The sequence below is a fragment of the Rissa tridactyla genome, chromosome 9, assembly GCF_028500815.1.
Source record: "Rissa tridactyla isolate bRisTri1 chromosome 9, bRisTri1.patW.cur.20221130, whole genome shotgun sequence".
Taxonomy (NCBI): Eukaryota; Metazoa; Chordata; class Aves; order Charadriiformes; family Laridae; genus Rissa; species Rissa tridactyla.
In genome coordinates, this window is record NC_071474.1 from 10,150,006 (window position 1) to 10,172,600 (window position 22,595).

Consider the following 22,595-nt stretch of genomic DNA (forward strand, 5'->3'; position numbering starts at 1 on the left):
AAATATTGGCTTGCTAATGTATAGATTTTGTGGAACAACAGATCTTTAATCCTGGTAGAGTCAAGTCAGCCCGTCTTTGAGCGACAGGAATGGAAGCACTTGAAGATGCTTAAGAAGAAAGGAATTGATGAGTCTGATTTAAAAGTCAGAGTGCCAATATAAAAATGGCACAGAGAAAGAGAGAACTGTGGCGTTTTCTCGTTTCTGAAAAGATGCTGGAAAATTCTTTTCTAGTAATAGATTGCTTTCATGAAACTACTGTTGTCTTCCATTTGGCCGTTATCTCTCCTGGTATTTTTTAGAATATTTAACGAATCTAGCTGAAAATGGATAATGAGAGAAGGCAGGAGAGACTCATCAGGAGAGTAGTGCTTCTCTGTGAGGCTGTGAATTCGCCACTACTTTGAAAGCAGACGCTTAAGTGCATATGGATTCACACTGCAATAAAGCTCAGTCTTTGGAGCAATTATAAAATTGGTGTGTGTTTTTCCTACTTATCTGGGAATGGGGGAAAAATAGAGGTTACAGTATCACTTATCCAAGTAGGATTTCTTCCTATTTATGATTCAGAAGATGTGTCAGTGCAGAGGAATCACCAATTGTTCTGTTTTTTAAATCAAAAAAAACCACTGCCTTTCTTCTTTAAATCTGTGGAAACGGTTAGAGTAACTCAAACATGAAATATTTCCAGAGAATTGAAGAGGACTATCCAAGCAGGATGTGTAGTCTCCTGGATAACATGGGCCATGACACTTCTTCGCTTGGCTTCTGCATAGAGCACATCAGTGTTTATGAGGTATTGCATATCTTTGAGAGGAGCCCAGTCGTATTTAATAACTTTGTTTGCCCTTCTGCAGTGCTTGAGCATATTAATATCAGTATATAAGGGAAGGAGAAAGCCTGCTGCCAGCTGAGTCATCTTCATATAATGCTAGCTGATAAAAAATTCATATACTGGAGACAGATGCAGTCATCTGCTGTTGGTCCTTTTTAGGAAATTGGACCGGTTCATTGGTACTAATGACTTTTGTATCAGGACCTCTCGGCCATTCTTGTCCTCCATCCTGCCTTTCTGACCTCTCGTCGCCTTTCTGTCGGAGACTCTCAGATCACTGCCAGGGCTATGCTGATGCTTCTGGATGGGAAGAAATGATGTATCCAGTTTGTCTGGCCTTATCCCCTCCAGCTCCCGTGTAATCCTCTTGGACTCTGGCTTTGGTGCTCTGTGGGAGAGACTGCGTTCAGATTTCTGGGGGTCTTGGAAGAACAGTGTGAAAATGGCTTTAACTTTGTCTGCTGTAATAGGATTTTGGATACAAGCACCTGCTGTTTGTTGAGACTGGTCAACTTTTTCTCTGTTCTCCTCTGTTAGTGTTATGAGCGTAATACTTGAATCTTTTTTTTTTTCATCAGCTTGTTTTCTGGATATAGTTACGAATGTCTGTAGGTGACGTAAGGAAAATGCTGTATCAATGCCACGCATTTCACATTTAATGGCTTGTAAGCTGTATCAAAGAATCATAGCAAAACTAGTCATTTAATGCTGTTAATCTTCGAAAACATTAGGTTATGTGTAAAACCTGTAGATGAAATAGCTTTTACTTAGAGACTGAGGCTTAAATAAAATTACAATAAATAGGTGGAAGAGAATGCAAAAGAAAGGCAAGAATGGAAAAAAACCAAAAAACAGCAAAACCAAACAAACCACAAAACAGAAATCCCACACACAAAAGAAAAAGTTAAATAGTTTCCTCTTAAGTCAGCGGTGGGAGGAGACCTGGGTAGTTCCAGGGCCGAGCCCTGTAGGTATCACAGATTTTTGAGTGGTCTGCTTTGAATTTTTTTTTTCATCTAGCCTTCCTAATGTTTGTCTCCAAAGGATTAATTCCAGCTTAGCAAACCATTTAATTCTTCTAGAGCATGTGGGCAATTGCCTTCAGCAGAATTTACATATACTTTTGTTTTAAGATTTTCAGGTTGGCAATACCTTTTTTATTAAGTTATAGCGTCTAGAGCTAATCAGCTGTTTAAACCTAGAAGTGTGAAATTTTAGGTGAGCTTTGCAGTTTGACTACAATTCAGGGTTAGTCGTGTTTTCTTTATGTGCTTACACAGTGAGAACTGTATTTTCAGAAACTACAGCCTGTTACATTTAAAGAAAACTGAACTGGTTCCGTTTCTTTTTGTCTTGCCTGTTCTGGTTTGTGCGCTGCAGGAGTTATTCCCCGCTTTGGGAGCAGCTGAGCTGTACCTGGTGAAAGGGTGGAAATGCAGGAGGTGGGTGGAGCAGGCAGCAGCTCGGGTCAAAAGCCACCGCTTTCCTTCTCTGATAAGTAATCCCAGCTCCTCAGTCAGAGGCTGAAGCCTTGCGTAGCTCATGGCAATTAGTGCTGCGGTAGGATGGCCTTAAACTATTGGGTGGTGCCATAGTATGTAGAGGTGAGGAAAATATATCGGAAAGAAGTTAATTTAGTTTTTGATGTGGAGTGCAGGGTAAGTGCAGTGCTCCAAGATAGAGGTGTCAGAGGCGCCGCAATAAGCAGATGGGAGTACTAAAAGAATAATATAGTGCTCCCGAACAAAAATGCTTTGAGAACTGTTGGAGAGCAGCAAGATCGCTTCCTCCAGGCTTGTAAACCCTCAATCGCCCAGTGCTGAGCCAAGGATGGCGAGGAGGGTTATGTGATGGGCTTGGGAGGTGAGCCAGAATGCACTGGCTCACTGTGAATTTTCAGCCTCAGGAGTAAGGCAAGGCTCTCCAGTTTGGAAATAACTGCAATCTGAGAAACAGCTATGAAAGCACAAAACTTGTGGGAATGCATAACCAGTGTTAATATTTGCACTCGGGTTTTTGACATTTCCTATGGAATCAGAGGACACTTTATTTCAAGCACAGTTTCTCTGTTAGTTGACACATACTTGTTTTACCCGAAGTCTTTATATATAAAGATACTGTGTTTAGGTACGTGGATATCGTGAAATCTTTCTTGTTCTTCGTAACAACCCTCATGGGAGTACAATTTTAGGGAATAGTATTCTGGTTTTGAGTGCAGGATATGTAAAGTGAAAGTGCAGGCTTTTTGCAACAGTAAAAGGATTGTGAAAGTTTTAATGTCTTGTTGTTAAATGCTGTGAGGAGCGTGCTCATCTGTCTTAGCTCTGCTGCATTACAAAATACAGAGTACGATGGGTGCAGCTGAAATAAAAATACCACAGCAGGTTAGAGATGAGATACAAGCTGGGGGTGAAGGTAATGAATTCCTCACTCCAGAAGATACTACAAACTGAGCTTCTCTGTGAAAGCAACAGAATTTTATCTGCTGTCTCAGGTTATTGAAATGTACCTCAGAGACTGGCAATATAGATTTTGTATACTGGTTACAGTAAAGAATATATAATAGAATGTAGCTGACTGAGTTTTTTTTAAATTATTGATGCTGTGGTCAATCAAGACAGATCTTAGTCGCCGGTAAAGGTTTCCTGTCTTTGATAAATAAAGCTTAAGACTTTTGTATTCCACGTTTATTTGCTAAAGAGCATCTTAATTAAATGCAAAATACTTTGTTACAGTTAACTCCAGTGCTCTACTTTTAAAATAACTGGAGTGAGAGATTCATTTTAGTATGCCATCTACCTGTTGTGTCTTGGGACTAAATGGTGTAAATCAAGATTGCTCTAAGAAAGTGCTTTGAGAGAATCACAGCATGGCAGGGGTTAGAAGGGACCTCTGGAGATCATCTAGTCCAACCCCCTGCCAGAGCAGGGTCACCCAGAGCAGGTCACACAGGAACGCGTCCAGGGGGGTTCTGAATGTCTCCAGAGACGGAGACTCCACCACCTCTCTGGGCAGCCTGTGCCAGGGCTCTGCCACCCTCAAAGGAAAGAAGTTCCTCCTCATGTTTAGGTAGAACTTCCTATGGTCAAGTTTGTGCCCGTTACCTCTTGTCCTGTCGCTGGGCACCACTGAAAAGAGCCTGGCCCCATCCTCCTGACACCCACCCTTTAAGTACTTATAAGTGTTGATAAGATCCCCCCTCAGTCGTCTTTTTTCCAGAATAAAAAGACCCAAATCCCTCAGCCTTTCTTCATAAGAGAGGTGTTCCCGTCCCCTAATCGTCAGAAGCAAGAAACTATGAAGAGTAGAGAGCACGTGTATGTCTTCAAAACCATAACCTTGTGACACAGTGCTGGCCTCAGAACTCTAGTTGATTTCTAAGGTTGCTAAAGCAAAGAAAGTTGGGGGGGTGGGAATTAGGTTTGAATGTACCCATGTGTTTAACTCCTGTTACTGCTACTAACTTCTTGTCTTTCAATTTACAGAGTGTTTGGATTGCTTTTGCCCCTGTGATTAGGGAAATAAAATAAACCCCCAACGTTTAGGGGGGTTTATTTAGGAATTCATTTAGGAAAGTGTTCCCTTCATCTCCTTGCATGAATGCGCACCGAATGTTGGAGTGTAATTCACCTCTTGTCATAAAGTACTGGTATGATAAAGGTAGGAGTGCAAACAAAGGCTGATTTTTGTTGGATGTCCTGCAAGCATCTGGTTTTGTTTGTCAGTGGCCTTCTTGCTAACTTCCACTCCCTATGAAAGAATTAATGAATGTAGAGGCAAAGTTACTCTGTTCTTATATCAGCATGCCCATGGCACAACTTTCTGCTTAAATTTCAATGCATGTTTAATGAAAACTCTTGTTTCCTCATTCCCTGCTGTCTGGAGGGAAAAAAAAAAAAACAGCAAACCCTCAGTCAGGCAGAAGCAACTGTTCCAAATCTGTTTGTTGTTTATACATATAACTGCTATTTCATGTGGTAGACAAATGAGCAACCTAACATAAACCAAACACCAAAATTTAGTGTTCTGGGTCATTGTGGTGGTGAAAAGTTGTGTTGTAAATACAGCTGAGCTCTTAGTACAAGAGAAAACAGAGGTGGTTTTACTTTGTCACTCCTTTTTAAAAAAAAAAAAAAAAAATTATCTGCAAGCACAGATTGCATATTTTCTGCCCATTCTGTCTTCTGTATGACAGTGTTTTGCTACTGTTCAGCTAGCTTGGAAGAGATTTCTTCCAGAACACAAGTTTGCAGAAGTCTCCTTTCCTGGCTGATGATGCGTACCATCTATTATTTTTGTATGCTCTGATAGCTCACTTCTCATTTGACTGTTAGTTCTGAAAAATGCTTGAAAAATTAGAATGGATAAGTGCATTTGTCAGACAGTCTCTGCTGTGAGATCACTAACTCCAAGTGGTTGTGAGGCTGGAGCCTGATTTATGAGTAACAGAAGATGGACCGCAGACCAGACCTGCTGCTTGGCTGTGGTGGGAAGCTGGCTCAAGAATGGGTGGTGCAGGACAAGCAAGGCGAAGTGCTGCAACGGTGTGGTATGAAATATCCCAACAAAACGGATGTTGAAGGGGCAGAAGAAACTCACTTGCAGCAGTGAAGCTGGGGAAAAAAGGAGGGGAATGGATTTACTGTTCAAGAGTGCTTCATTTTGCTTCGAGTCCTGAGCAGAAGTGCTTTAGTTAGAGAAGGTGTTTTTCCACTTTGAAACATGACATCTTCAGGAGCCGATGTTCAAGGCAGATGAACACAAGGTAATTTAAGGTGGCATTTGAAAAAGGCGCAATTTTTTTTAGATTAACTGGTATTTTTTGGATATTGTTTAAAAAAAAAAACCAAAAGACACTCAACCAACACTCCAAATCTACTCAGTGTAGGTTAGCATAATTCACTTAATTTAAAATGTAATTTTATTACAGTTTGTAGCAGAGAATGCCATGAAATAGCCTTTCTTTACCTGCCCTGGTTGTTCAGGGCAAACTCGCAGTGGCTTCACGACTCGACAGCATGTAGATCATCTGTTTTTTTTCTCATGGTTGCTTGAGCTCGCTAGTGATATTTAATATCCTTGTTAGGGCTTGGTTGAACTTTGAGCACAGTTCTCGGTATTTGATAACAGGTCGCTGGTTATCACAAGACAGTAGTCAAGAAGCAGTTGTAGTGATTCATGTTTTGGTATAATTAAAGTTACTGCAATGCAAATGATCATTCTAAGAAGTGCCTAGAAGTTGCTTTCATTAGTTCCATTTATATGAAAAGAAGAGCTGGTGCATCACTGGAATAGTGCTACAATCACATAGTCCAGCAAGGCTGTAGTAGTGTGGTATTTGCAAATAATGAACTTGCAAAATAGCCTTTAAGAGGGCATTTTCAAGAGTCATAGGTTCATTCTGTAACTCCAGTATTAGTTAGCCTATATTGATTAGCACTGAGGTTTCTCCATGGTGTAACCAAGTAACTATCAGGTGTGGCAGTAAAATAATAGCGTTATAAACCCGTGGCAGGTTCCTTGATTAAATTTCTCTGGCAGCCAGTGAAATTATTTTGAGTGTGAACATATTTGTGGAATTATTTGTCTGCTCCTGTGACAGTGTGCTGGGATATACGCCAAAAAAAATTCTTTTTTTTTTTGTAGCTTCATAAACCAGAATATGTAAACCATTTTTGGCTCGTGCTACAATGAAAATGCGAAGTCAAAGAGAGTCTGATGTACCTGAACTTGAATCACATAGTACTTGTAGACTTGGACAGGAACGAGGCATAGGGGGAAGAAGACATTGCATAATTTAAATAATCAGTGTCTAATGTGCTCAGTAAAACTGAAGAATTTTAGACCTATGCTTGTGTGAAATCAAGGAAACTGGAGTGAGAAACTGGCACAGGGACTCTTGCTGTGTGCCAGGGTTTCCTGTGAATCTTGAAAAAATTCTGATTTTTCTCATTTGACAGTTGATGTTATGGTTAACACCAAAAATCCTTAATCTAATGCCTTGCTCTCAATTTAGTGTTGGCATTTAGGCTGAAAATCTGCTGTGATTTCTGTGGTATTTTGGCTGACATGCTGGAGTGGTACTTGCTGAAGCACAATGTGAAATTCAGTGTTTTGTTCTGATACTGTAAATCACTTGCAATAATCCAAACTTCTCTTGTTGAGTTTTTTTTTTAACATGAAGGTCCTACAACATAAATTTTTGTTCAAGATATGCGGTCTCTGTGTGGGGTTTTTACTTTATTGGGGATTTTTTGGTTTTCCTTTCTACTGCCAAAATTAGATTTTTAGATTCATACTGGATTAAATAACCACTTATTTCTGAAAATGTAGACCCATATCTTATGGAAGAGTATAGTAATGCTATAGAAAAACCTATTTGTGTTTCTTAACAAGCGATCTAAATTCCCCTGGATTATAAATTTAGAGGTAATGCATTTTGAAAAGGAAACAAATAGTACGTTATGACAAATGGGTTTGTATAAGCAGGAAGAAACAGACTTGAAGAATAGCCTGTGAAGGTCATGTAACTGAGGACACATATGTTCTAGTAAAAGTGCTCTAGAAGTCACTACTGCCTCCAGATGTGGCGTGGTTTGTGTCGCTCTTGAGCATGCTGGATTTTCTGTGTGTCTTGAAAATGAATCGTTTCGTTGTGGTGTTTCCCTTGAGAAGGGAGTGCACAGTTTCAAACTGTCTTCTTGCAAGAAGGAACGAGCCAGTTACCTGGTTTTCCTGGCCTTTTACCTTTATATGCTGTGTTTTAAGGAAAACTTGACCCCCAGTAGCTGCCTTAGTTTAGTAGCAGTTAGACAGCAGGTCTTGACAGCATTATGAAATGGGGTTTCTGTAGTCAAAATGCTCTGCCTGGGTAGCTACAGTGACTGGTTTTGAGAACTGATTTGTTGTTGTTGCTGTATCCGTGCTGTTCTATCTGCTTTCCAGTTTAAGTAAGGGATATTGGAACAACAAATACTGTGAAACTTCAAAACTGAAAATATAAGCTGTGTTTAACTTCACTGATTCAGTAAGCCTGAAAAAAGAACTGGCCTCATTAATGAATATGTATTTAGCACCTTTGAGGATTGGCACAGATGCTGTAACTTTGGCCGAGAGCACTGCAGGGCTTCAGCTGTGTGACACATCTGTGGTCCCCGCAGCGGTGTTCCACTGCCGCTTTCAACAGAGTAAAAATAGCAACAGTAAGCTTTCCTTCTCTGTCACTCAGAACTGGAGCCTGGGGAGGGGCAGGGGCGAAATCAGTATCTTACGCTCATAATTAAAGATGTTTTATGATAATACACAGTTTGTACATAGTGCTGCCAGCCAGAAAGCTTTAAGTGCTTTACAAAGGCAGTTGATGCAATCATCTGTGTTACATGAGGAAGCTGATGAGGGACGTGGCCCAAGCCACAGCCATACGGCTCAGCAGAGGGAACTGGAAGTGGTTGTGTCCCATCCTCCTTCGTTGAACTCCCTGTCAGTGATATTCCCGCTCTCCGTCGTCCCGCTGAGCTGTTGTGTGACTGAGGTCTCTCTGTGCAGGAGTTAAGCAGAAAAGTCTGGGATATGGATTCAGAACAGCCAGCTTCTGTGCATGTAGTTCATGCCAGCATAAGGAGACCAGAACTACTGGTAAACCTAATTTGTATAAATTGACTCAGTAGCACGGGGTGTGGGGGGGAATAAAAATCCCTGTGTTACTATTAACTGTGGAGTGTGTTGGTGCCTTGGCTAGACCTGGCCTGGATGGGCGAGGTGCCGGTAGCTGTTGGTTGGGGTTTTTTTTTTTTTGCACACCTAAGAAATGTAATCCCTAATCCAGATAATCTGCTCGTGGGTTATTGAGAGCAGACTGGGCTGGAGAACTTTGCCACCTGATAAGTGTCTGTGGGTAGGAGGGAGTAGAAATGCTTGCATGGTTTTAAATGGCAGTAGCTTTGTGCTCCTCAGTAATTGACAAGAAAGCATGCCTGCCTTTTTTGTTTTATTTTTCTTCTCCCTTGTCAAATCAGTGTTTTACAGGTGCCCACGGTAACTGTTTGAATTGCTTCCTACTTTGCTTTTGCTGAAGGCTGGTTTCCATGTTGCAGTGTGGCCTTGCTTGCTTTGAGCGCTCTGATGGGCTCCACGGGAGAGGTGCAGGAGCAGACCGAGAAATTTAACTTGGGTCTCCTGCTCCGTCAGTGGAGCTCTGTTTCCACAGAGACCAGAGCTTGTGTGTTTCTAGGAGGATATTTTTAGGAGATGCTGTTTAGCTGGTGGAAGAACTTTCTTCCTTAATAGGAGAGGAGATTGTAACAGGATTCCTCTTTTCTCAGAATGTCCTTTGCCTTTTTCCATCATATTTGTTCCTTTTTCCTATATCACTTTAGCTTCCCTTTCATTGCCGCCTTCTTATCCATGTCTGCTCCTCCTCTCTTCTCTTTCCCTTTCTGTATCACTCTTCAAGTTGCACAAGAATCTAGAACCACAAGGGAGTTTGCAGAGTGAGGAAGGGGCCCAGCCTTTGCTTAAAGGATACTGTATTTTAAAGATAAAATCCCCAGGCCGTATCGTACCCCATCTGACCAGTGCCTGCTGAGTCCCCAGTTCCTGAAGACACGGAGAGAGTATCATGGAGCCAAGCCCTGGCCTTCAGCTTCAAGAACCTCGCGTGTGTCAATTATTCATGGCCCTTGCTTATGAGTTGTCATATGTCCTTTGGCCTCGCAATAAATAAATTTTACATGTAGCTGTTTCCGCTGATGTTTGCGGTAAGCTTGATATGTCTCACCTTCTGATTGATGGCCTAATGGTAAAGGGCTTACAAAGATATATCTGTTACAGTAGCTCTTCCATCTGGAAAGTTGGACTCTCCCTAACTAAAATGGTCCAAGAGATTCTTTTAGTTGTCTGTCAGTAGGAATACGAAGTAGAAAAGGCATTTGACCTAATGACAGGCTACAAGTGCACTAACTCAGTGTCCTAATACTTTTTTAAGATTTTTTTTTTCCCCCCAAAATTGGCACTTTGTCTTTCTGCGGAGTTAGACACTGGATAGTTGTAGCATTTATTTAGTGGTGGAAGGCTACTTTTAATTTAGAGATCTCGGTTGTGTATTTGTTAATGATGCTGTAGAATGTACCTGACTTTAACTTTAACTGGCATACTATGAAATGGAGATATTTTTTTTTCCTAGAGTATCTATTGCAACAGCAGCAAGGTGTTCCACTTGCAATATGAGCTGTTTCCAGAAACAAAATAGCATCAAAAGGCGTGAATCCAAAGCAGATAAACGTTGAAGAAAATATCCTAAGGCAATTATACATGTTGAAGGAATTCTCTTGCTACCCTATGGTGTCCTGTTATCCTGTGATTCTGATTCAGACATCTATTTCCGTATTCTGATTAGATTGTAAACCTTTTAGAAAGGAGACTTTACATTTATCATGATACTGGAGTTCAGGGTAGTATTGCAAAACCTACCAGCATTAATATAACTCCATCCCTACTTAAGTGCTGCATAGGAGATCTTGCTCCAGCCCCGTTGTCTTGCATAGCCCAATGTTGATGGATTTCTGCTTGTCTTTAATACGATGCTACTATGATGGTAGATCAACAGTTTGGTTGCATGTGTTGCCTTCAAAGGTACATGCCTCCAGCTCACCCCACTCAACAGCTGGAATGAAGTCCATGAGGACAAAGCTTTGCTCCAAGGTCCTGTTACCGTATATACCAAAATCAACTAGGCTCTACTGTGTGCTGGACTATTTCTAACAGTAAGGGATAAAAAATTCTCCTAAAAGAGCTTCACAACATCTCTTTAAAAACATCAGGCCATGGCTGTGGTGATAGACCACCAACGTGAGCTGCTGCTTGGTTACCAAGAGGGTAAAATTTTCCTCCAGGGAGATATTTTTATACAGTTGCTTATTCATACTACAGCAGATGCCAAAAGCACCCTTATGCTCAGCAGTATAGAAATATTAAGAAAATTCTAGTTTCACAGAGGCTACAATCCAGTGTCGTTTTACTTCATCATAAAACCCAGCAATCTTGACAGCCTGTAGTTGGATGATTAGTACTGGGTTATTCTTCTATTGTAACTTTAATTATTAATTTGATTATTCTTCCGTTGTAATTTTCGCTCTTTTGCCCATACCCAATCATTTAGCTGCGGGAAACTCAAGTAGTATCCAGGCCTGCCATACACCTCGCTGTCAGCTTGGCAAAGAAGTTAAAACCTTGTAGGTGCACGTTGGGTATAACCTACACCGTAGGGTTTGATTTTCATTATCGTAGCAGTGACAGCAGGACTGTAAATGGTGTAGACTGGCAAAAAAACCAGTTCTGCACAAATCTTCTACTACAAATGTGTTCTTTTCTGCACTTCATTATTCTTCATATAGCCTGCATTAGGAAGTATAATTATACATAGAAATTTCTGGGTAAATATTTTATAATTAACTGAGTAACAGCTTTGATTTTCAGCTTTCCTAACAAGTTGTGGCGACCAAATACTACTGTACTCGTCACCTCTTCCTAGCCACTGTCGCCGCTTCCTGTGCCCCTTCCAAATTCCTTTATATTTTGCGTACTTTAAATAAAAACTGAATTAGTATCACCCTCTTCCTGCAGCTGTGAAACAGCACATAAGCTATGACAGTTTTATAGAGCAGATGGGAATATTGTGGAGCCATCCAGGACTCCCTGTGAACCCTGAATTTTATGGAATGATGTATCTTTTTAGTTACAAAATAAGCTTGACATATTTTAAACTGGAAAAGAAAAATGGGGAATAATTTACACTGATCAGAAATTGAAAAAATTAACAGAACTATCCTCTCAAATTTTTATCGTCTTTGGTGTCTTTGCCTACACTAACAATTTTGTTCTAGTTTGGTCTTTTTGTTCTAGCTGTGTGGAAAGAAAGGTGGGCAGAGGAGTAACTGTCTTGTTTAATGGTGGAGAGGTTGTTAGCCTCTGGAATACCTAATTGAAATTCCTGAGAGTGACTCTGGGTAGGGGGGAAGTCTAATTTATAATTTGCTGTGCTGTGGAGTGAAAGAGGTGTTCATGAAGATGGTGAAGATTAACGAACAAACTGACGTTCCTTCTTTCAGGATAGCTCTCTTCAACCTCTGAAATGGTTTATTTACTTCACTGTATTGTTTTAAATTTTAGACTTGTAAAGTAATTTCTCCTAGGAACAGATTTTAAAGAGCTACAGTGGGCAGGAGGGATGCTTTGGTTTTTATCCACCCCCCCCCCCCCCCCCCCCCCCCCCGCCTCCTTTTTGTTTTTTTTCTTTGGGTTTGTTTTTTGCTTTTGTGATGTGAAATGTGGTCTCTTTAAAGCGATGTTTCTTTTCTCTACAGGTATGGTGTTAGTCCTGAGAACATTATTCTGTATGGTCAGAGTATTGGTACTGTCCCTACAGTCGACCTGGCGTCTCGGTACGAGTGTGCAGCAGTAATCCTTCATTCTCCCTTGATGTCTGGATTACGGGTAGCTTTTCCTGACACTAGGAAAACCTATTGCTTTGATGCTTTTCCAAGGTACGTATAAGCGCTGCAAAGAGGGTTGTTCTGTACTCAATATGCTCTTTAGTATTTAAAAGGGACTGGTTGTGTAACTTTCCAGGGGACTTTACTGAATTGTCACCTGCATTTTAAACTGTAGGTATGTGCACCTAAATCCAAGCAGAGAATCACCATGTAAGAAACAGGCTGATGTGAGTCTCAAACTGATGTGAGAGTCAGCTCAACGAACAAATAAAGTCTTCGTGTTTACAGCTAACTTTTTTTCCTCCTGGTTTTTGTGTTATGGGTTGTTAATTTCAGAATTTTTATGCTGTCAAGTTTGGAGTAGTAGCTTAACGACTGATAATACACTATTAAGTCCTTCAGGCTAACAAACTAGTAATTGTACACTCTTAACATGTCAGTCAGCTTTGATTTAGAAGGTAATGTGATACCATGAAATGGATGTGCTCTTTTCAAGCTGCTTGGTAAAATATTGCTATAGGCTTACCAGATCAGCAGAAGAAAAGGTATAACTAATTTCTGCTTTTAAAGGGAGAAAACAAGAGGGTCACAGGATAGAGTGTTAGACTGGTGTGGTTCACTTTTCAGCTTTTTTCTGTATTTCATGGATCATCTTGAGGGAATGCATTTAGTGTTTCTTTGCCTTTGGTCCCTGTAAGTAAAAAACACTTCTGCATCTTTAGTACGCTGTCCATATAAAATCACTAAAGATACTGAGACTTGTTCCTCCCTGATGGAGATCATGTAAGATCCTAATGTCTGTGACCAAAATAAAGTAAGTTACTGTCCCTCTTTTGGAAGATTTTAAGCCTCTTTCAAGCAGCTCTGGAATATTTTACATGCAGAAAGCTGTATACGAGTGGTTTCAAGATAAAGCAGTTGCCTTTATAGCCTAGTGTTTCATTTGAAAAGCAATTGCAACAGACCTAAATTAGAGTATCCAAATATTTGGGAATGGTATCGGTCTTGGGAATAGCAGATGTTCTAGGAATATTTTAAAAGTTCTCATTTCACCCAGTTTAAATTATGGGAGAATATGAGAGGGGAAGCCAGTCTCTTTTACAGCAGTGTATATAGACTTGGGGGTGGGGGGTAAGGAGAGGCACAGATAAAAAGCTAAGTGGCCTGTGGAAGGGACAAGACAAAGCAGAGGCTCTCTGAAGTCTTGTGCAAAGCTTGGCTTTGTTTCCGAAGGTCATGTTTGCAATAAATGTAGTAGGGCATATTCATAGCATTTATGTTTCCTTTATTTTAGTTACAACAGATTAAAATTAGAAGGTGGGGGAGGCCATAGGTATAAATCTGTATGCCAGACCAGCTAGAACAGTGACAAAGTGACCGAGTAATAGCAGCTCTCATGGTATCAGTGTCCAGTCCCCATGTTTAGAATTCTTCCAAATAAGTTATTAATTAAATAAATAATTAAATTATTGAAGGTGCAGATGGAATTTGAAACACACTCCAACTCGTTCATCATCCTTAAACGTGAAATCCAACACTTAGAAATGCTTCTGCTAGAGGGGAAAAAACCAAAGCCTTAAAAATAGCTTTGATTACAAAAGTAACAGTGATTAGCTGATATCAGCCAAATGAAATAAGAGTTTAAAAAAGAAAAAATGGGAGGGGGGAGAACAGTGACAACAGATGTACTGTGGCGCTTGAGTATTTTGTTCTTGTCCTACTGAGCTGTTCATTGCTGTCAGCCTGACTTCGCTCGGACTGTAAGCAGTGAAAATAAACAGCAGTGTACTTCTCTGAATGTGTGCAGCTCAACTGTCTGTCTTCGCGGCGGGAAACAAATAGATCTGTGTGCACCTACAGTGAATTGCTATTATGTGCATTTTATGTTGGGGCTCCGTGAGAATTTGGTCTCTGTAGATTTCGCTAGCTGCAGGGCGGTATGGCTAAGAATACTAAGTAAATCTAACGTGCAGTTTAAATACTGCCTTATGAGTCGCTGAGTTGGCAATGGGACGCTTTCCAATTTTCTGCAAAATACAAATATTATCTGGCTTAATGGTCTGTGACTATATGTGAAAAAATAGTTTCATTATCTGAATGCTGAAGTGAAAGGAGTTTCCTGGTTTCCTACAATAAATGAGAACTTAGTATCTAGCCACTAAAATTACATATAAACATCTCTGTAGCTGACGTGTCTGTCACATCGTGGAACTCGGGGACAGACCCATCATGGGCTTAAGACTTCAGTTTATATAGCTTGTTGATTATAAAGTATTTACGTTTGGCGATGTTATTGATTTGGGGATGAAAATTATGAGGAAAAGAAATCTGCATTATTCTGGTGTCTCTCTTATGTTCTTGGGATATTTTTCTGTATTCAGCATAGTTGCACACAACTCAAGTTCCAGACAGGAAAAATGAAATAGGCTGCATTTTAATTTTAAATAACACTTTTCCTCTTTAAATGACATGAAGCCTGTTTTTTTAGAGAAGTATTGAGACAGAAATGTGTTTACTCTCAGCTGTTTACTGGAATATCAATGATGGTTGTCTAGAATACTAAATGCTGAGATTTATATGTGTGAGGTTTAGTGCTTCAGCCTACATCTTAATTTTTAATTAAGTTTATATTTTCATAAAGCTTCTTTAAACCTGTTTTTAAGCCAATGTATGTTGGCATCCATATTTTTTAATCATTTTAAGCAGCCTGGATCACTTCGTAAAATCTCTAGTCTTACCAAAATTGCGTGCTTTCTTGTTCTTCAGGAGCAGGAAAATCCAAGCACCTTCTATCAGATAGCGTAAAGAAATAGACTTGTCCTTCTGTCAAATTGAATATTACTAACATTCATTTTTCCACCTACTTTATCCCATACTCTGCGTAATGTCCTGAGCCAGTTCCTCCATTTGTTGATGTAAGCGGAGCTGGTAGGAAACTGAGAGTTCATTAACGCGCTGTGCCTTTATACTCATTTGGGATTAGTGGTACCTACCAATGTGAAATGGCTGGCTGGAAATAAACGCTGGTGCCTGCAGGAAGGCAGTCAGAAAGCTGCTGCTGACCACTCTGAAGCTCCTGGGCTACCAGTATGCTTCGTAATTAGGGGGTTCTGGCCTGAACTCGGAGGTGTGAAGGTGTCTTTGTCACTCTTCCCTTTCCTCTGAACCCCTTCTCCTGGGAGAGGTGGCCACTAGCTATACCTGTCTGCTAAATGTAGCCGAACAAAAGGGGAAAAAAAAAAAATTTAAGGCCACTTTGCAGAAGTTGTTAGTTGCATGACTTAAAATCCTCTGTATTTCTTCTGGTTTGCAGTTAAATATCCTCGTGTAATGCTGTTCTCCCCAGTTTATTTTCTTGCCATCTGAACGCAGACAATCAGGACAAAGAACGAATTGTTTTTCTTGAGCTGAATCTGCCTTAATTTGTGGGGTTTAAAGACAGGCTCAAACCTCATGAGCTGAGGTTTTTTTTTTTTTTGCATGAGTCTTATGACTGGAATGTAATTAATTAGTTCCTAATCTGTTAAACTGGAAGTTGATAATGTGTGATGTGAAGAGTCCGCACTGGCAGCGCATCCTGTGGAATCTTGTTTTGCCTCTCAATGTTTTTTGTGATTCATATACTCTATGTTTTGGAGGGGGGGGGGGGGGGGGAGGAGGGGGGTTGGTTGTGACCATTTGAGCTTCTTGTCATTAGAACTGGTGGGATGATGGTGATGGCAGTGCAGGCTCCTGTTTCCACGTGCATTTGGGGAGTGAGCCTGGTTCCATGTCTCTTGGGCACAATTCCAACATTTTGCAGACGCTTAAAAACGTGCAGTGGTAACTGGGTCGTGTGTCGATAGTTAAGCTTGCTTTCTGTGATGGTGTGAAAGTTAAAGCCCCAAGCTGAGCTCTGTTTCTCTTTTTTTCCATCTCCCCAGCATTGACAAGATCTCTAAAGTAACCTCTCCTGTGTTGGTAATCCACGGTACCGAAGACGAGGTGATCGATTTCTCCCACGGCCTGGCCATGTACGAGCGATGTCCGCGGGCCGTGGAGCCCCTCTGGGTGGAAGGGGCTGGGCATAATGACATAGAGCTTTATGCACAGTACTTAGAGAGACTAAAACAGTTCATATCTCATGAACTTCCCAACTCCTGAAGAAGCCTACCTGATTTTACCTCAGTTACTGTGAACGGAAGAAATTACCTGGTTTTGCACATGCTTTAACTGGATAGCTGTAATAGCTTTATACTATGAAGAAATACCCTGTCTTTAGGGTGTTCTAATCAAACATCTGATGAAATTTGTCTTTTATATCTGGAAATTATTCTACTAATGCACACAAATATGGTCAACTACTGTAATTCCAACAATTTTTAGCTTCGTTGCCCTGAAGGAAGTGGGAATACTAGCTGCTTATGGGGACACTTTTTACCTAGTGCTGTATTAATCGAAGATCAGTTTTCTCTGTCTCGCTTCAGATCGTTTATAATTCTGTCCTACAAAGACTTTTTTTTCCAGTGTTCTCAGCGTGGAGAACACAACTGTTACGAGCTACAGCTTGTTCTGAACAATCAGTCATGGGTTCAATCTAAGGGAGCGCTTTCTCTGTGAAGTTTCTAGCTGTGGTATTGTAACTGGGAAGTTATTGTGATGAAGTTCCCCCTCCTCCCTTCTAGTGTTCTTTTGTTAACTTACTGATCTTCCTGAGTAAATTATTTAAATATACTTTTTCCTGAAGATAAACTACTATATGGGGCTAAACTCTGTAACGACCTCTCCATTACCTGTATAAACATAACTGGAATATTCTTAAAGGAACTAGGGACAAATTTGCTTTTGTTTAAAAATAAATGTGTAAATTTACTACTAGAAAACTCATTTTAATATTCAGATGGTCTGAATAATAGCCATAACAGACATTTCCTTCTGTAAAGCATTCCTGTAGACTTTTTAAAAGTACTGTACATATTTGAATTTACATTGTGCATAGATTCTTAATTGGTAGTTTTAATTTAAGTCTAGTTACAATAAACTGCAAAATTCTGGTTTGTATATGATTGAATACATTTTGTTAAAATATGTTTTTATCCCTATATTATTTTGCTATTAAAGTTTTATAAAGTTTCCAGGACAAAAAAAAAATTTACACATTTATGTTTTGATGAATTTATGTAACTAAATTTTCATTGAGCTGATCTTTTTAGTTTAGAAGTAATTTGATTCTTTGACACTGGAATCGCACAGATTATGCATCAGAAATGCAAGACACTTAAAAATTGTTACACTACTAGCATAGGTCTAATTTTTCCAAATTTAAAGGCCTTAAATGTACTGTAAGCCTCAGATTGTTGTATAAATTGATCGCGATTGATTGCAGTTTGTGTCCTGTTGCTAGAATGCAACACAGTGATTGTAATGGAATAAAGGATGCATGGATTAGAGCTTGCTGAATTTTTGAATCTTATTTGGTGCATAATTTTCATACACAAGGAAAGTGTAAAGTATGGATTACTGGATAGAGTAACTTGATTTTGATTATTTAATTCCTTCCTTTCAAGGAAAATTCTCCTGAAGTACAAAGCCACATTTCCATGAAGCTTGGTATGTAAATCAAATGTAAAAGAGATTCGTTTTAGATGGTGTTCAGCTGGTTTTAAGTAACAAAAAGTCATGATTCATTGCCTAGAAGAAATGCTGGAACATAGTTGTCATGAGTCCTTATAAGAGGCCTGTAGTTAATTGTCAAGTGAGTCTGTTGTCTTTGATTATTGACTTGGCCCTGTTACTGTAAAAGGAGGAAAACTGGTATTTTCACTTACAGCGGGGGGAAATGGGGACACCCGTCCTGCTCCACATCATCTGCAGCCTTAGAATTCGGGTCTGTGCATCTGTGTTGTCCAGTCGTGAGTTTTAAGTGCCCCAAGCCACAGGCTCCCAGCTCTTCTCTTGGTGGCTGTTCCAGCCAAAATTGGCAGGTTTTGCCTAATCATCAGCTCAAGTTTGCTGCTTCCCTCCTGTATGTTAAATAAATGTTCACATACGTGTCTCTCTCTGTTTTTTTAATTATGTTTTATTTTGCACCTTCATAAATCCGCGGTGGATTTTCTTCCATTTCCGCATGTGTTCTTCCTGAGACTGTAGCCCTGTGGAACAAAGCTGATGTCTATGGTGTAGGTGTTCAAGGTAACCTTGGAAAGTGTCAGCCTGTCCAGGTAGTGACTTGGGGAATTTTTAGTTAATTAGGCGATGTTTTTTGATACCCACATTGATCTTTGTGTTGCTTTAAAAACTTCAGCCTTCAATGTTTCCTCCCCTTGTAGCTACCCTTTTACTTCAGCAAACTGGTACTTTTAACCTTTTCCCTATAAATTGACTTATTATTTTTTTTAATTACTGCTTTTCTAACTCCTGCAGTCATTTTGTGACTTGTCTTTGCATTTGCTTTGCTTATTGTTGGTATTCCTCTGTTAATGAGACCCCCCCAATCTGAATTCAATGTTGTCGTGTGTCCCACAGTCTCTGCACATGCAGCCCGAGGTCACAATGTTCTGGCTGAACATGAATTTCCACTTGTGCTCTCTTTTCTTTGCCCAAATTCCTGCCGAACTAATTCTCAGAGTTCGCCTCACTGTTCTTCGGGCTTTTGTGTTGTCTGTTTTGCTTTGTGAAGTTCATCTACATTTAACTAACACAAATGTTTTGCTGTTAATTAAAATGTTACTTGACCTATCAGCGATCTACTGGTATGGATCTTCTTCCCACCCTTTTGAGTCAATAATTTGTTTAGCTGTTTGCTCCCTTAAATAACTTTCCTTGTATCCCAGTTCCTGTGGAATAGTTCTTAAATGAATTCTGAAATTTTCATAATTTTCTGACACTTGCTTTATACAAAATAAAGCAAATAGTACTAGTGAGCTGCTTCATGTTGTAAACTTGTATCAAAGTATCATTATTTCAGGTATTTACAAACACTACTGGTCAACATTAGAAGTATTATTTGAAAAAAAAAACACAACAGTGGCCAACTCATGAAACTAATAAGACAATGGACTTCAGCTCTCCATTTGCTTAAAGAAAAAAGGTTATAACCGAATTTTTAAATCACGGGAAGGGGGATGATGTGAGGTTACGAAGGAGAAACTTTGGATTGGGCTAAAAAAATAGTCTGTTCCAGCAAACTGCTGACATTCTGTCATGTAAATGTGTAATGTGGGCCTTTGCGAGGACTTGTTATGCATATATTAGAGCTATCAAGGTGTCGCTGTAAAAAGGGCTGGCTGGGCCTGAATAAATTATGCAACGGGTCTTCCAAGGGTGTAAATGATCATGAATATTTTTTCTTGATGTGGGTGCTCTCTTTGTTTTTCCTGTGTGACTTTGTTCATATAGTACAGCCATCTGGGAAGAGCGGCTTTTTTTCAGGAAGGTAAGATGTGGCACATCTGCTTTTCTGTCAGTAGTTGTTTAACGTTTGTGCTTTGAAAAGCCAGAGGGAAACATTTGTCACAGCTTTAAAGGTAGCATTTTTCAGGGAATTTGCTTTTTCAGTTTATGTAACTGTTACAAATTTAACTCGTATTCACATGGAGACCTGTTACCCCGAGTTGCCTCTGCTGCGTTTTTCTTCCTTGTTCTTCCTGTAACTTGTGGCAAGTCTGCTCTGGGTGCTGAGCCTTTAGCTTTCTAAATGCCCAAACCTGTGTTTCCACTTGGTATTGTGCACATCTTTTATAAACTCTGCATCGTATTTGCTTTTTCTGAATGATGCTGAACACAGAAGTCAAGAACCAATGCATGTTCTTCCTCTGGTGATTCCTTCAGCAGTAAACCTTGATTGTTCTCATTTGGAAAAGGTTTTCTTCCCTGGGTCTATTCTCGTGAATGTAAATTAATGATCTCGTTTAAGTCCATTTACCTTATTTCTCTGTATCCTTTGTGGAATTCACCAGCCATTTTAGCTCTGAAATGCCTTGAGTTGCAGACGTCATCGTTTTGTACTCCCAGCACTGGTTAAGGGTCCGGTGGCTGTTTGATGGTGGCCGATCCGCTCTGGGGGATGAGGTCAAGCACAGAAACTACCTGCTTAGTATTTATTGCTTTCCAAGCCCAGCAGTAATTCTTGGATCGGATTGGGATGAATTTCGAAGAGGGAGGTTATATGTGCAATATTTGGGTCTCATAACTGTTACAACAGTAAAAAGGATGAGCCGGTCCTTGGAGCAGGAGAACGAGCACCACTCCTTTCACATGCTGCCTCTGGCAACATCTGGGTTTGTAGCTGGGTGCCTGTGGTACTTTGCAGGAAGTGTTAGAGTAACATGCCTAGAAAATAAAAAAAGAAAAAAAAAAAAAAAAGAAAAACGTCAAAGAAAGAAGAAATCCCAAGATGACCCCTACACCTTCAGCATGTTAATTGTACAGTGTCTTCTGCTTCCTGTAAAGGTAAAAAACCTGCTTTATTCTGGATTGCCTTGTGCCCCAGTGGCGTGGTGGGCTACCTTGCTTTTATAAAGTAAAGCTCTGGGTTCCTGTAGGTTTGCTGGGGAATGGGCAATCTTCTGTCCCCTGGGCTTGTCGCTTTACCCGGGGCCTGCCGCACACAAAGGTGCGCTCTCCCTTCTGCTCTGTGTGGCACCTGGACAAAGTTTTTTCCCATTCGGCGGAGACCGGAGCATCTCTGCTCGCCCTGCGCCCGCAAGTGCCGGCTGGCGGCAGCTCCCGACATAACCAGCCCTTGTCTCCGGCCAGGTGGGGGAGAAAAAAATCCCTCCTGCCGCAGCCCGGGCAGCCTCCCAGCCCCCGGGCTCGGCGCCGGGGGGGAGCTGGGCTTGCAGCGGGGCCCGGGCACGAAGGGAGCGCCGCCGGCCATGCCGCTCCGCCGGGCGCCGACGGGTAAGGAGCCGCCGCAAGCCGCGGTGCGCGGGCGGGGGGCAGCCGGGTGAGGCGGGGGCGGCGTTCTGCGGGGCCAACCCCTCTGTCTGTGTTGCAGGTGGCCCCCCCGGGCGGGGAACCCCGGGTCCCCCCAAGGGTCCCCCCGCCGCCGCCCGGATGCTGCTCCCGCTGCTGCTGCTGGTGGGCGCCCGGCCCGGGGCGCAGGCGACGAGCGTCAACAGTCAGTAGCGACACGGTGACGGTCCCCCGGCGGTGGGGTGGGCAGTGCTGGCGGGGAGGAGGAGGATGGAGAAGGAGGAGGAGGGGGCCGGGAGCGGTCCGCCCTCCCCAGCTGGCCCAGCGTGGGCTGACGCCGCTCCGGCCGGGCCGGGCCCGGGGCTGCCCCGGCTGGGGGTGTCCCGGGCCGGGAGGAGGAGGAGTGTGGCTGGAAGGGCTAACCATGACTTTTATCTGACAAAAAAAACAACGGAAGGGTAACAGGCCTCTCGTTTCCAGTTTGACTCGGAGGCGTAGATAAACGGCGCGGTTTGACCGTGGCTTTGGAGGTGACTGCATGCAACGGGCCCTTAATTTATTTTTAATTAGTTCCTCAGGCCGTTTTTGGTTTCAGGGCTGCCTTGAAGACACGGTATTGATCCAAAGTTTTGTTTATTCTAAACAATGTTTTACACGGCAGTTTGTTCTGGAAAGCTTGCAGACGTACTTAAAGATTTAACATTGCTTACATCTCGAGTCGCTCCGCTGCGGCCGTGCCATGAGGTGCACTTAAGGACGCTTTGGGTCTGCCCCAAAGCCCTTTCCCTTCGGCTCAGACGGGCGCCAGTCGGATGGCAGCGGTGTGTTGGTCCTCCTCCACACGGACCATCTGCCCCGCAACACATCTGCGCAGGAGGAGGGGGTCATAGGGACCCCCCCCGATATTACTGGGGTCCTCCTCCCTCTCTCCTTGTTCCTCCAGAGGATCTTGCACAAGCAGTTTGCTCCCCTTCAGGTCAACCCATCAGTAAGCAAGTGGAAGAGCTCATTGATCTCTCAGGGGTCTTATGAATAGGGTTCTTGCAATGGCTATTGATTGCTCTGAATGAAAGATACAGTAAAGATGCAAAATGCTGCTTTCGTTATGGCATATTCCTGAGTTATCCGCTGCCATCTAGTCCTAGCAGTCATATTTTGCAGTTTCTAAGCGCTACAGGGTTATGTTTCAGGGATGAATTACAGCCATAAATGTGCATTTTGACGTGTAAAATTCCAACATAATAGTAGAACACTTAACTAATATGATTACAATATGCAAGCAATCCCCTGGACCGTAAGTCACAGCTACTTCAAGCTGATAACCTTAATCTTGAATCAAATAAAAAAAAATAATACCTGAAGCTTCTCAAACATGC

At 41.5% G+C, this 22,595-nt stretch overlaps 2 protein-coding genes across 2 annotated transcripts in view; both read left to right on the forward strand.

Moving 5' to 3' along the window:
• ABHD17C (abhydrolase domain containing 17C, depalmitoylase) overlaps positions 1-19,145 on the forward strand; it is a 31,966-nt gene extending 12,821 nt beyond the window's left edge. The window contains exons 2-3 of the mRNA XM_054214661.1: positions 12,196-12,375; positions 16,248-19,145. Of these exons, the coding sequence (XP_054070636.1) occupies positions 12,196-12,375; positions 16,248-16,467 (400 nt within the window). The 3' untranslated portion in view covers positions 16,468-19,145. The remainder of the gene's footprint in view (positions 1-12,195; positions 12,376-16,247) is intronic.
• Positions 19,146-21,179: 2,034 nt separating this feature from the next.
• LOC128914925 (cell surface hyaluronidase-like) overlaps positions 21,180-22,595 on the forward strand; it is a 58,244-nt gene continuing 56,828 nt past the window's right edge. Inside the window, exon 1 of the mRNA XM_054214642.1 lies at positions 21,180-21,250. Coding sequence (XP_054070617.1) covers positions 21,180-21,250 — 71 coding nt within the window. The remainder of the gene's footprint in view (positions 21,251-22,595) is intronic.